At 36.0% G+C, this 15,130-nt stretch overlaps 1 protein-coding gene across 1 annotated transcript; it reads left to right on the top strand.

Annotated features, from left to right (window-relative positions):
- Positions 1 to 1,818: 1,818 nt before the first annotated feature.
- Positions 1,819 to 2,401, top strand: LOC132424022 (small nuclear ribonucleoprotein Sm D1-like). Its single transcript, XM_060009845.1, is given in 2 exon segments — positions 1,819 to 1,909; positions 2,262 to 2,401. Coding segments are annotated over 2 exon segments (231 nt in total).
- Positions 2,402 to 15,130: the final 12,729 nt, after the last annotated feature.

Genomic DNA, 15,130 nt, shown 5'->3' with positions numbered 1-15,130 from the left:
GCCTAAGCCTCTGAGATGGGAGAGCCGATTTCAGTACACTGGCCCACCAGAGACCTCCTAGCCCTATGTAATATCAATCAGCAAGAGCTCTCCCAGAGATCTCTGTCTCAAACCTAAGACCCAGCTCCACTGAAGGACAAGAAAGCTCCAGTGCTGGACACCCCATGCCAAGCAACTAGCAAGACAGGAACACAACCCCACCCATTACCAGAGAGGTTGCCTAAAATCATAATAAGTTCACAGAAACACCAAAACACACCACCAGATGCGGGCCTACCCACGAGAAAGACAAGATATATCCTCATTCACCATAACACAGCAACAGAACTCTCCACCAGGAAGCATACACAACCCACTGAACCAACGTTGCCCAAAGGGGTCAGACACCAAAAACAATGGGAACTATGAACCTGAAGCCTGAAAAAGGAGACCCCAAACACAGTAAGTTAAGCAAAATGAGAATACAGAGAAATAAGCAGCAGATGAAGGAACAAGGTAAAAATCCCACCAGACCAAACAAATGAAGAGGAAATAGGCAGTCTACCTGAAAAAGAATTCAGAGTAATAACAGTAAAGATGATCCAAAATCTTGGAAAGATAATGGAGAAAATACAAGAAACGTTTAACAAGGACCTAGAAGAACTAAAGAGCAAACAATGATGAATAACACAATGTAAATGAAATTAAAACTCTTTGAAAGATTCAATAGCAGAATAACTGAGGCAGAAGAACAGTAAGTGACCTGGAAGATAAAATAGCAGAAATAACTACAACAGAGCATAATAAAGAAAAAAGAATGAAAAGAATTTAGGACTGCCTCAGAGACCTCAGGGACAACATTAAATACACAAACATTCAAATTATAAGGGTCCCAGAAGAGGAAGAGAAAAAGAAAGGGACTGAGAAAATATGTGAAGAGACTACAGTTGAAAACTTCCCTAACATGGGAAAGGAAATAGTCTATCAAGTCCAGGAAGCACAGAGAGTCCCATACAGGATAAATCCAAGGAGAAACATGGGAAGACACATACTGATCAAAATTTTAAAAATTAACTACAAAGAAAAAATATTAAAAGCAGTAAGGGAAAAGCAACAAATAACATACAAGGAATCCCTATCAGTTTAACAGCTGATTTTTCAGCAGAAACTGCAAGCAAGTAGGGTGTGACAGGTCATATTTAAAGTGATAAAAGGGAAAAACCTACAAACCAAGATTACTCTATCCAGCAAGAAATTAATTCAGATTCGATAGAGAGATTAAAACCTTTACAGAGAAGCAAAAGCTAAGAGAAGTCAGAACCACAAAACCGGTTTTACAACAAATGCTAAAGGAACTTCTCTAGGCAGGAACACAAGACAAGGAAAAGACCTACAATAACAAACCCAAAACAATTAAGAAAACATTAATAGGAACATATATATTTCGACAAGACAAGGAAAAGACCTACAATAACGAACCCAAAACAATTAAGAAAACATTAATAGGAACATATACATATCGATAATTACCTTAAATGTAAATGGATTAAATGCTCCAACCAAAAGACATACACTGGCTGAATGGACAGAAAAACAAGACCCATATATTTGCTATCTTCAAGAGACCCACTTCAGACCTATGGACACATACAGACTGAAAGTGAGGGGATGGAAAAATATATTCCATGCAAATGGAAATCAAAAGAAAGCTGGAGTAGCAATTCTCATATCAGAAAAAAATAGACTTTAAAATAAAGACTATTGATATTCATAGCCAGTCGGCGCTCGGTTGTTGGGTTTTGCGTACTATTGGACCAAAAGGGTGATGGCACCGCTAGGATGAAGCTCGTGAGAATTTTGATGAAATTGAGTCACGTAACTGTAACCACTGAATTAAAGAATGGAACACAGGTCCATGGAACAATCACAGGTGTAGATGTCAGCATGAATACACATCTTTTTTTTTTTTTTTTTTTTTTTTTTTTTTTTTTTTTTTTGCGGTACGCAGGCCTCTCACTGTTGTGGCCTCTCCCATTGCAGGGCACAGGCTCAGCAGCCATGCTCACGGGACCAGCCGCTCTGCGGCATGTGGGATCTTCCCAGACCCGGGCACGAAACCGTGTCCCCTGCATCAGCAGGCAGACTCTCAAACACTGCACCACCAGGGAAGCCCATGAATATACATCTTAAAGCTGTGAAAATGACCCTGAAGAACAAAAAACCTGTACAGCTGGAAACACTGAGTATTCGAGGAAATGACATTTGATATTTTATTTTGCCAGACAGGTTACCTCTAGATACACTTGTCATGGATGTTGAACCAAAGGTGAAATCTAAGAAAAAGGAAGCTGTTACAGGAAGAGGCCAAGGATGAGGAAGAGGACGTGGCTGAGGCAGAGGAAGAGGGAGTCCTAGGCGATAATATCTCTCAAGACTACTATTTCAAAGTAACGAAGAAGAAGAAGACGTGGCAGAGGAAGACTACATGGCTAAGTTAGAAGACGGTGGAGTCCTAAGCAAATTGTGTCTCTCAAGATTATGATTTTAAAGTGATTGATGCCCTGGCTGCTTTTTGTACAGGATTTGTTTGTTTGTGGCAGTTTTTAATAAACATAAATACAGGAAAAAATAAATAGATAAATAAATAAAATAAAGACTATTACAAGAGACAAAGAAGGACATTACATAATGATCAAGGGATCAAGCCAAGAAGAAGATATAACAATTGTAAATATTTATGCACCCAACATAGGACCACCACAATACATAAGGCAAATGCCAACAGCCATAAAAGGGGAAATTGACAGTAACACAATCATAGTAGGGGACTCCAACACCTCACTTTCACCAATAGACAGATCATCCAAAAAGAAAATAAATAAGGAAACACAAGCTTTAAATGATACATTATACAAGATGGACTTAATTAATATTTATAGGATACTCCATCCAAAAACAACAGAATACACTTTCTTCTCAAGTGCTTATGGAACATTCTACAGGAGAGATCATATCTTGGTTCACAAAGAAAGCCTTGATAAATTTAAGAAAATTGAAATCATAACAAATATCTTTTGCAACCACAATGCTATGAGACTAGATATCAATTACAGGAAAAAACCTGTAAAAAATAAAAACACATAGAGGCTAAACAACAAGGAAGAAATAGAAAATATAAATAGACCAATCACAGGCACTGAAATTAAAATTGTGATTAAAATTCTTCCAACAACAAAAAGCCCAGGACCAGATGGTTTCACAGGCTAATTTTATTAAACATATAGAGCAGAGTTAACAACTATACTTCTCAAACTCCTGCAAAATATAGCAGAGGGAGGAACACTCCAAAACTCACTCTACAAGGCCACTATCACCCTGATAGCAAAACCAGAGAAAGATGCAACCAAAAAAGAAAACTACAGGCCAATATCACTGATGAACATAGATGTAAAAATTCTCAACCAAATACTATTTAACAGAATTCAACAGCACATTAAAAGGACCATACACCATGATCAAGTGGGGTTTATCCCAGGAATGCAAGGGTTCTTCAATATATGCAAATAAGTCACTGTGATACACCATATTAACAAACTGAAGGATAAAAACCATGTGATCATCTCAATAGACGCAGAAAAAGCTTTCGACAAAAGTCAACACTGATTTACGATAAAAACTCTCCAGAAAGTAGGCATAGAGGGAACTTACCTCAACATAATAAAGGCCATATATGACAAACACACAGCCAGCATCATTCCCAATGGTGAAAAACTGAAACCATTTCCACTAAGATCATGAAGAAGACAAGGTTGCCCACTCTCACCAATATTATTCAACATAATTTTGGAAGTTTTAGCCACAGCAATCAGAGACGAAAAAGAAATAAAAGCAATCCAAATCGGAAAAGAAGAAGCAAAACTGTCACTCTTTGCAGATGACATGATTCTGTACATAGAGAATGCTAAAGATGCTATCAGAAAACTACTAGAGCTAATCAATGAATTTCATAAACTAGAAGGATACGAATTTAATGCACAGAAATTTCTTGCATTCCTTTACAGTGATGATGAAAAATCTGAAAGAGAAATTAAGGAAACACTCCCATTTACCATTGCAACAAAAAGAATAAAATACCTAGGAATAAAACTACCTAAGGAGACAAAAGACCTGTATGCAGAAAACTATAAGACACTGATGAAAGAAATTAAGGCTGATACAAACAAATGGAGAGATATGCGATGTTCTTGTATTGGAAGAATCAACATTGTGAAAATGACTCTACCACCCAAAGCAATCTACAGATTAAATGCAATCCTTAGCAAACTACCAATGGCATTTTTCACAGAACTAGAACAAAAAATTGCACAATGTGTATGGAAACACAAAAGACCCTGAATAGCCAAAGCAATCTTGAGAAAGAAAAACAGAGCTGGAAGAATCATTCTCCCGAACTTCAGACTATACTACAAAGCTGCAGTAATCAAGACAGTATGGTACTGGAAAAAAAAAACAGAAATATAGATCAATGGAACAGGATAGAAAGCCCAGAGATAAACCCACGCACATATGGTCACCTTATCTTTGATAAAGGAGGCAAGAATATACAGTGGAGAAAAGACAGCCTCTGCAATAAGTGGTGCTGGGAAAACTGGACAGCTACATTTAAAATAATGAAATTAGAACACTCCCTAACACCATACACAAAAATAAACCCAAAATGGATTAAAGACCTAAATGTAAGGTCAGACACTATCAAACTCTTAGAGGAAAACATAGGCAGAGCACTCTATGACATAAATTCAAGCAAGATCCTTTTTGACCCACCTCCTAGAGAAATGGAAATAAAAACAAAATAAACAAGTGGGACCTCATGCAACTTAAAAGCTTTTGCACACCAAAGGAAACCATAAACAATACAAAAAGAGAACCCTTAGAATGGGAGAAAATATTTCCAAGTGATTCATTGACAAAGGATTAATCTCCAAAATATACAAGCAGCTCATGCAGTTCAATATCAAATAAGCAAAAACCAAAATCCAAAAATGACCAGAAGACCTAAATAGACATTTCTCCAAAGAAGGTATACAGATTGCCAACAAATACATGAAAGGATGCTCAACATCACTAATCATTAGAGAATGAAAATCAAAACTACAGTGAGGTGTCACCTCACACCTGTCAGAATGGCCATCCTCAAAAAATCTACAAACAATAAATGTTAGAGAGTGTGTCGTGCATGTGAACCCTCTTGCACTGTTGGTGGGAATATGAATTGATACAGCCACTATGGAGAACAGTATGGAGGTTCCTTAAAAAACTAATAATAGGGCTTCCCTAGTGGCACAGTGGTTGAAGTCCGCCTACCAATGCAGGGGACACGGGTTCGTGCCCCGGTCCAGGAAGATCCCACATGCCATGGAGCGGCTGGGCCCATGAGCCATGGTCACTGAGTCTGCATGTCCGGAGCCTGTGCTCTGCAATGGGAGAGGTCACAACAGTAAGAGGTCCGCGTACCACAAAAAAATAAAAATAAAAATAAAAACTACAAATAGAACTACCATATGACCCAGCAATCCCACTACTGGGCATAAACCCTGAGCAAACCATAATTCAAAAAGAGTCATGTACCACAATGTTCATTGCAGCTCTATTTGCAATAGCCAAGACATGGAAGCAACCTAAGTATCCATCAACAGATGAATGGAGAAAGAAGATATGGCACATATATAAAGTGGAATATTACTCAGCCATAAAAAGAAATGGAGTTATCTGTAGTGAGGTGGATGGACTTAGATACTGTCATACAGAGTGAAGTAAGTCAGAAAGAGAAAAATAAATACTGTATGCTAACACATATATATGGAATCTAAAAATAATAATAATAATCGTTTTGAAGAACCTAGGGGCAGGACAGGAATAAAGACGCAGATGTAAAGAATGGACTTGAGGACGTGGGGAGTGGGAAGGATAAGCTGGGACGAAGTGAGAGAGTGGCATGGACATACATACACTATGAAATGTAAAATAGATAGCTAGTGGGAATCAGTGGCATAGCACAGGGAGGTCAGCTTAGTGCTTTGTGACCACCTAGAGGGGTGGGATAGGGAGGGTGGGAGGGAGATGCAAGAGGGAGGGGATATGGGGATATACATATATGTATAGTTGATTCACTTTGTTATACAGCAGAAACTAACACACAATTGTAAAGCAATTATACTCCAATAAAGATGTTAAAAAATAAAAAAGCAGCTACTTTGCTGTGGATGAAATAGAAGGGCAGATCTTGAGTCTGTCTGCTCTGTTTCCCCTTTAATTCTCTGCCTGGTAGCTGAGGCATTCTGAATTGCTCAAGAGACATAGTTTAAAAACCAGTGCTCTAAGTCTTCCCCCGCCTTTCCTAATAGCCTTATGCTATCTGTTTCTTCAATTTCCTTTATATTATCACAAAGGACAAAGAACTCTTAAAGTGTTTCTGTCTAATTCAAATGTAAAGGAACTAAGACATAAAAATGCTTATCTTATGTATTGACTAAAATCTATTCTTTGGTTTAAATTATCATCATTAATTATATATCCATATATATATTTATCTTAACACTTTTTCTGTAGGCTAGGTAATTTTATCTTGCATAGAAAAATCTATCACTTTGAGCATTTTTCCTCAATTGGTCACCATCTTATAATTGTTTAAGCATGTATTATGTCTGGAGGCAAATTGTAAAATATCTCAACATAACTTTCTCTGTCAGTATGCAGAAAAGTAATGTTTTTCCAAGATTGGAAAAGATTATTCCCTCCATTCTGAGGTGTTCTTCTTAGGAAATAACAAAGTCTCCAGCAACATAAGGATTCATTATTTTCATCTACAATAAGGAGGGAATGCTAACAAACAGGGAAGTCTGAAACTTGCATTCCATCATAGCTTTAAATTCAAGCATGGTGCTTTACACAGCCCCATAAGTAGACATCATGGTTCAGGAGAGCAAATGTTCTCATAACACTTTACCATTCATAAGTGCTCTGTTTACATTGTCCAATTTTACCTTAAACATAACCCTTTGATATAAATTGGAAAGACATTAATATTTCAATCTGAGGGATAATGAAATTGAAGTCCAGACAGTTTAAATGACATGCTTAAAACCATTTACCTGCTAAGGGATAACACTTAGGTGACCTAAATCCTCCTTGTTCTTTTTACTGCAGCATCCTGCCAATTATGTGTCACACATTCAGCTAAAATTAGGTTAGTTTTCAAAGTCACAAAAGGAGAAGGTGATTAAGTATAATTTTGAATAGACCATGTAAGGAAAAGACATTTTTTTACTTTGTTAAAAACAAGCCTAGCTGATTGAGACTAAGAATGTGCATAAGAATAGAAAGCTGACTTCATTAATAATATCAAGTAATTATATTAGATAAATATTTTTTCTTGAAAAAAGGCTTTTTTTACCAGAGCTTTGTACAAAAAGCCATGTATCTAGAAAACAAACTTATGGTTACCAAAGGGGAAAGGGGGGGAGGGATAAATTAGGTGGTTTAGATTAACAGATAAAAGCTACCATATATAAAACAGATAACCAACAAGGACCTACTGTATAGCACAAGAAACTATACTCAATATTTTTTTTAATTGAAGTACAGTTGAGTTACAATGTATTAACTTCAGATGTACAGCAAAGTGATTCAGTTACATATATATATCGTTTTCAGATTCTTTTTCATTACAGGTTATTACAAGATATTGAATATAGTTCCCTGTGCTATACAGCAGGACCTTGTTGGTTACCTGTTTTGTATATAGTAGCTTGTATCTGTTAATCCCAAACTCCTTATTTATTCCTCCCCCATTTTCTCCTTAGGTAACTATGAGTTTGTTTTCTATGTCTGTGGGTCTATTTCTATTTTGTAAATAAGTTCAGTTGTATCATTTTTTTAGATTCCACATGTAAGTGATATCAGATAATGTTTGTCTTTGTCTGACTTATTTCACTTAGTATGATAATCTCTAGGTCCATTCATGATGCTGCAAATGGCATTGTTTCATTCTTTTTTATGGCTGAGTAATATTCCATTATATACACACACACACACACACACACACACACACACACACACACACACACACACACATATCTGTTCATCTATTGATGGACATTTAGGCTGCTTCCGTGTTTTGATTATTATAAATAGTGTGGCTATGAACACTGGGGTGCATGTGTCTTTTCAAATTACAGTTTTAATCTTTTCCAGATATATACCCAGGAGTGGGGTTGCTGGATCATATGGTCGCTCTATTTTTAGTTTTTAAAGGAACCTCCATAGCGGCTGCACAAATTTACATTGCCATCAACAGCGTAGAAGGGTTCCCTTTTCTCCATGCCTCCTCCAGCATTTATTATTTGTAGACTTTTTGATGATGATCAGTCTGACCAGTGTGAGGTGACACCTCGTTGTAGTTTTGATTTGTATTTCTCTAATAATTAGGTGATGCTGAGAATATTTTTATGTGCCTGTTGGCCATCTCTGTCTTTTTTTGGAGAAATGTCTATTTACTTCTTCTGACAATTTTTTGATTGGGTTGTCTGCTTTTTTGATATTGAGCTCTGTGAACTGTTTATATATTTTGGAAATTAACTCCTTGTCAGTTGCATCATTTGCAAATATTTTCTCCCATTCTGTTGGTTGTCTTTTCATTTTGTTTATGGTTTTCTTTGCTGTGCAAAAGCTTGTAAGTTGGATTGGGTCCCATTTGTTTATTTTTGCTTTTATTTCTTTTGCCTTGAGAGACTAAGAAAACATTTGTACAATTTATGTCAGAAAATATTTTGTCTATGTTTGCTTCTAGGAGTTTTATGGTACCAAGTCTTATATTTGTCTTCTTTTTTAATACATCTTTATTGGGTTATAATTGCTTCACAATGCTGTGTTAGTGTCTGTCGTACTACAAAGTGAATCAGCCATATGCATACATATATCCCCATATCTCCTCCCTCTTGAGCCTCCTTCCCACCCCTCTAGGTCATTGCAAAACCCTGAGCTGATCTCCCTGTGCTATGCTGCTGCTTCCCACTAGCTATCTATTTTATATTTTGTAATAATCTCCAAGAGAAAAGAATCTGAAAAAGGATATATATATATATATATATATATATATATATATATATATATATATATATATCTCAGAACCATTGTGCTGGACACCTAAAACTAATATGATGTTGTAAATCAACTATACTTTAATAATTTAAAAAAAGCCATGTAGCTTTTCAGACTTGCCTTTTTTTAAGTTAAAAGGAGAAATAAAATAGTTGCACCATTGTGGAGCAAAGGGAACCTTCTTGCACTGTTGATGGGAATGTAAATTGATACAGCCACTATGGGGAACAGTATGGAGGTTCCTTAAAAAACTAAAAATAGAACTACCATATGACCCAGCAATCCCACTACTGATCGTATACCCTGAGAAAACCGTAATTCAAAGCGTCATGTACCACAATGTTCATTGCAGCTCTATTTACAATAGCCAGGACATGGAAGCAACATAAGTGTCCATCAACAGATGAATGGATAAAGAAGATGTGGCACATATATACAATGGCATATTACTCAGCCATAAAAGGAAACGAAATTGAGTTATTTGTAGTGAGGTGGAAGGACCAAGAGTCTGTCATACAGAGTGAAGTAAGTCAGAAAGAGAAAAACAAATATCATATGCTAACACATATATATGGAATTTAAAAAAAAAAATGGTTCTGAAGAACCTAGGGGCAGGACAGGAATAAAGACACAGACATGTCTGTGGACTTGAGGACATGTGGAAGGGTAAGCTGGGATGAAGTGAGAGAGTGGCATGGACATATATACACTACCAATTGTAAAATAGATAGCTAGTGGGAAGCAGCTGCATAGCACAGGGAGATCAGCTCTGTGCTTTTTGTCCACCTAGAGGGGTGGGATAGGGAGGGTGGGAGGGAGATGCAAGAGGCAGGAAATATGGGGATATATGTTTATGTATAGCTGATTCATTTTGTTATACAGCAGAAACTATCACACCATTGTAAAGCAATTATACTCCAATAAAGATGTTTTTAAAAAAAATAGTTATACCATTAATTTTATTTCATCCACATTTATTTACATCCTACTCTAAGCCAAGTAGTAAACTAGAGGCTTTGGCTTAAAGATTAATAAAACAAAGTCCTTGGTGGATCACATTGCCAGCAGTCCAACAAATCTCTAATCCTTTTCCCTCTGTTAACCACAGACCTAGGTGTGTCTGAGTTTTCTTGCCTTTAGGTGTAGCCATGTGGTTAAGTTTTCTGCAGTGGAATGTAAACGGAGATCAGATGAGTAACCATTTTTGATTATAACTAAGGGGATTTCCAGGACATGGGAATTTTAGTGTTAAAATCAGGAAAGACCCAGAGAAACTGAGTTAGGGCCAGATAAAAGATAAAGAGATCACAGATTTCTCATTCTTGAGGTCAAGGAGACCTCCCCAACTACACATGTGCAAAAAGGGTCCTTGGGGGTCAGAAAGGAGAGGGCACCACCCTATAATAGGTGATGCTAAGCCTCTCATAGGCTGCTGGGCTGGAATCTGTCTTGGAAAAAAAAAAGTTGCTCGCCCATGTTGGGGAGGGTCCTAGGGCAGGGCAGGTGTGGAAAAAGAAACAAGATAATTGTCCAAAGGTAAACAAAGATCCGGAAGAACTGCCCTATATAAATGATTTAATCACCTCTGCTCACACCCTTTCTCTCTGGGTGTGTATCTCTGCCTTGCTTCTGTTTTAAATAAACAAACTGTTTAGTGTGCTCTCTCACATGTCGTGTTGTGTCTCTAATAATAAACTTTGTACCTGTTTAGGAGTTTTTACCTCCTTGAAACATTCTTTCCCTGGCAAGAGCCAGGGAAACTTTGCTTCAAGCTTCTAAGACTTGCTGGTCTAGTGGCTAGGATTCCTCCTGGTTTTCAACCAGGCTACCCAGGTTCAATTCCTGGACAGGGAACTAAGATTTCTCTTCAAGCCACTGCTCACTGCTGTCTTGAGATCAGGGATAGTCACCTTAATTGGAAATTATGTTTCCTGCTTTCTGACCTAGTCTCTAAGGACCTCCTATATGATCTTCTCTATGCTCTTTCCCCTTTCCAGTAGATGAACATGGAGATAACTCTGGTGACCTCAACAGCCACAACTTAACAAAGTCCAAGACTTTGTCAGCCTGAGTCCCTGTGTGACCACGTGGAGGAAAGCCACCACAGACGAGGAGCCTCAAATCTAGAATCCCCAGTCTAGACTTCTTATAAATAATGGCAATAAACTTACTTTCTGAAAAGCCACTACATTTTGTGTCTACTTTTAAACTGCACCTTATCTTTTCAAAATAAGAGTTCTTGAAATTAAATTACCAAAAGTCATAATATAAAAAAAACAAAAGCAAAACAAATAGAGAATAGTTTATTATAAAAAAAGAATTGGGCTTCCCTGGTGGCGCAGTGGTTAAGAATCTGCCTGCCAATGCAGGGGACACGGGTTCGAGCCCCGGTCCGGGAAGATCCCACATGACCCAGAGCAATTAAGCCCGTGTGCCACAGCTACTGAGCCTGCGCTCTAGAGCCATGAGCCACAACTACTGAGCCTGCGAGCCACAACTACTGAAACCCATGTGCCTAGAGCCTGTGCTCTGCTACAAGAGAAGCCACCACAATGAGAAGCCTGTGCACCACAAGGAAGTATATCCCCTGCTCACCGCAACTAGAGAAGGCCTGTGTGCAGCAATGAAGACCCAATGCAGCCAAAAATAAATAAACAAAATAAATAAATTTATTTAAAAAAAAGAACTAAAACAGTAACAAGTTGAACTTTGCATTTAGGGATATTTAAAATTGAAATGGAAATTTATTATGGTATATTAAAATGTATTTGTAAAAGAACATTTCTAGAGACACAGGATTACTTAAATAGATGATGGATGTAGCTAATGACTACTCCTTGGTCCAATAAATCGGTGAGATTATTACCAAAAAAGTACAATTTTGTCTGGATTTTTAAAAATAATAATAAAGAATGCAAATAGAGGAGTTATAAAGACCATCTACAGTAGAGTTATGTTACTTTGTTCCTACAATTAAAGCACTGTTAAAACAACAAAGAAAAATAATGTTTTGATTTAAACAAGGACTCATTTTACAAAACCCCTCTTCATTGTGATTTATGGTTCTTTTATTGGCAGCATAAATAAAAGGAGAGTTCTACTGCTTTAAAAAAGTCATTAATCTTTCAGGTTTTTTTTCAACAAACTATGCAATTATTTTGTTAGAGCAACTTCCTTTGCCTAATGCTATCTATCCTCCTCACAGTAAGAACTAATCAATTCTCATATTAGTTGCTTCATAAAGCAAAAGCTGTGTCGGAATATGATGGATATCAGGATGTGCTTCTTAGGATTACAAAGATTGAGCAACTTTAATTCTTCCAATTATTTTCATAACCATGGGAATTTGAATTATATATTTTCAAACAAAATGTGTATTGTCACTGAAATGTCGGATTTCTGTTCTGTGGCCAGATACAGCCCTACAGAATTTGATTTTGTTTATTTAGAAGGGACTTTCATAAGGACTTATCACCAAAGAATAATTAAGAGTGAACTAAGAATGAGATTACATGGACTGTGGTTCAAAACACTTATTAAGAATTGATCCACAATTATACCTCATATAGTCACTTTCAGATCATGTTTGATCAAAATTCAACAAATAAAGTTGATATCTCTTAAGCAGTATACTATTAATGGTTGATTTCCTCTGTCAAACTCCAGATATTTAGCTTTTCTCATAATGAGTAACTATGGACTATAGAGTTATTCATGTATGAGTGTTTTCTTGAAATGCTAAATGCATTAGAGATACATCCAAAAACAAGACAAACAAAACTGTGTATGGAGAAATCTTTTGGAACAATCAAATAGTCACTGGTATACTTTTCTTATCATCAACACTCTAAATAGAATCCTTTAGTGAACATTAATGTATAAAATACATTTTGCTCCTCAAACATACTTTATCTCAGGATATACTGGTGAAAATTGGACAAGCATGAGTCCAGGTAACACATGAGAGTTGAGCCAGGTTTTTACATGTATGATCCATGTCCCTGATGGATTTTCTCTGAATTGATTATGTCCATGTACTTGTTGCACAGTTTATCTGAATATAAATAATACAACAAAAAGCTTTGAACAATTTTCAAGTTGTAGAAATTATTTAAGAAGCAGAGGCAAAAATTAAGGATGGTACATCAAGGTATGTGAAAGCTTAAATATTTAAAAAGAGTAACACTGCTAACCTGTAAAATAAATCACTATGTTATCAATTAAAATGCCAGGAAAATATACAAAATGTATTAAGTTACAATCATAAGTTCAATGTAAAAAAAATCATCTATATAGATCAAGACATTAAAATCTACTCAGTTTGGGACTGATAAAAAGAGTCTAATATAATAACTGGATCCATAAAATATATTTACCAAAATAAAACAAATGTTAGCATTAGTAAATATAAAAGTAAAAATTATAATTTTATATTGAAAACAAATTTCTCTCTCTCTCTCTCTCTCTCTCTCTGTATACATATATATATATATATATATATATATATATATATATATATATACACACCATGATGAGAATGTAAAGGTCAAAAAGTTTAACTAGAAATAAAGAGCTCCCAGCTAGGAAACACATAACAGCACATATTTGAAAAGAAGTATTTTCTATTTGCTAAGAGATTATAGACGTTTTAGGTAGAAAGTCTTAATTTTGTCTAAAACTAATGTAAAGTTAGAGACAACAACAAAGTAATAATCTGAGAAATTATAATTTTATTATAGATCTTTCTTGTAATATAAACTGTGTTTATAAATTTCATTTTCCTTTTTGTTATTCAACTCTCATTAACAACATCAAACAACAGAGGTGTAAAAACATTTCTCTACAACCTGAAAAGTTAAACGGCCTCTAAAGTAACTGTTGTAAAAGTTTATGTGCATATTTACATTATAATATGACTGATCACAGTAATTTATATTATGGGTACTATTTGGGTACAATATCACTAATTAAAGCTCATCTTAAGCTCTAACAAATACATCCCATTGGGTTTAGCTTCATTACGTCTATCTAAGTTGATCCTCCATAAATTAAAATACAACCAAATTACAGATAATTCTACTGGTATATATGATAATTAAGATCAAATATTAAAATCTTATAATTAATCATCTAGATAATAATATTTTGAGAAAAGAAAAACTGACCGCTGGTGGCGGCCTACTCACTCCTGGAGCATGTGCAGGAGGACACTTGTTGCCGAGCACAGGCTCCAGGCATGTGGGCTCAGTAGTTGTGGCACATGAGCTCTATAGCATGTGGGCTTCAGTAGTTGTGGCGCGCAGACTCTAGAGCGAAGGCTCAGTAGTAGAGTACACAGGCTTAGTTGCTCTGCAGCATGTGGGATCTTCCCGGACCAGGGATTGAACCCATGTCCCCTGCATTGGCAGGCGTATTCTTAACTACTGTGCCACCAGGGAAGTCCCAATAATATTTTGAGAAAAGAAAACTCTTCTATTATAAAGAGATACTTCTGTAAATTAACTGGTTAGATTGTATGTAAACGTAGTTTGTTTTCACAGTTGAGGTGTGAAATATTAGCATAAGCTTGTTACTTAGCAATGTGAATTTACACACTTTCTCTCTTAACACAGTCATATTTCACTACAATAAAATTGCCTTTAAATATAAAACACCTACATAAATATTGAAAGATAGGAAAGGTGTAGGCAGTTTTCTGGAAACTTTATATATAGATAGTTAAGCTGGATAACAGAAATCTAAGGAAATATTTTCTTCCAAAAAAAGCAATGTGTTTTCCTGAATTAATCTGGATAATTGTCTTAATTGCCTCCAATTTTGTAGAAATACTAAAGAATTTTTGTGAACCATTTATGCACGTAAGGGAAAAAAACTGACTTTTAAAATTCAGTGTATCTCTTTAACTCAGGGTATACCTAAATATTTTAACTTTCCAAATGTGTTTGGGCGGAAGAAAATTATTTTTATTAAAACACATTTTTTAATCAAAACA

This window comes from Delphinus delphis, chromosome 4, assembly GCF_949987515.2.
Source record: "Delphinus delphis chromosome 4, mDelDel1.2, whole genome shotgun sequence".
Taxonomy (NCBI): domain Eukaryota; kingdom Metazoa; phylum Chordata; class Mammalia; order Artiodactyla; family Delphinidae; genus Delphinus; species Delphinus delphis.
This window is presented reverse-complemented; position numbering and strand designations above follow the sequence as displayed.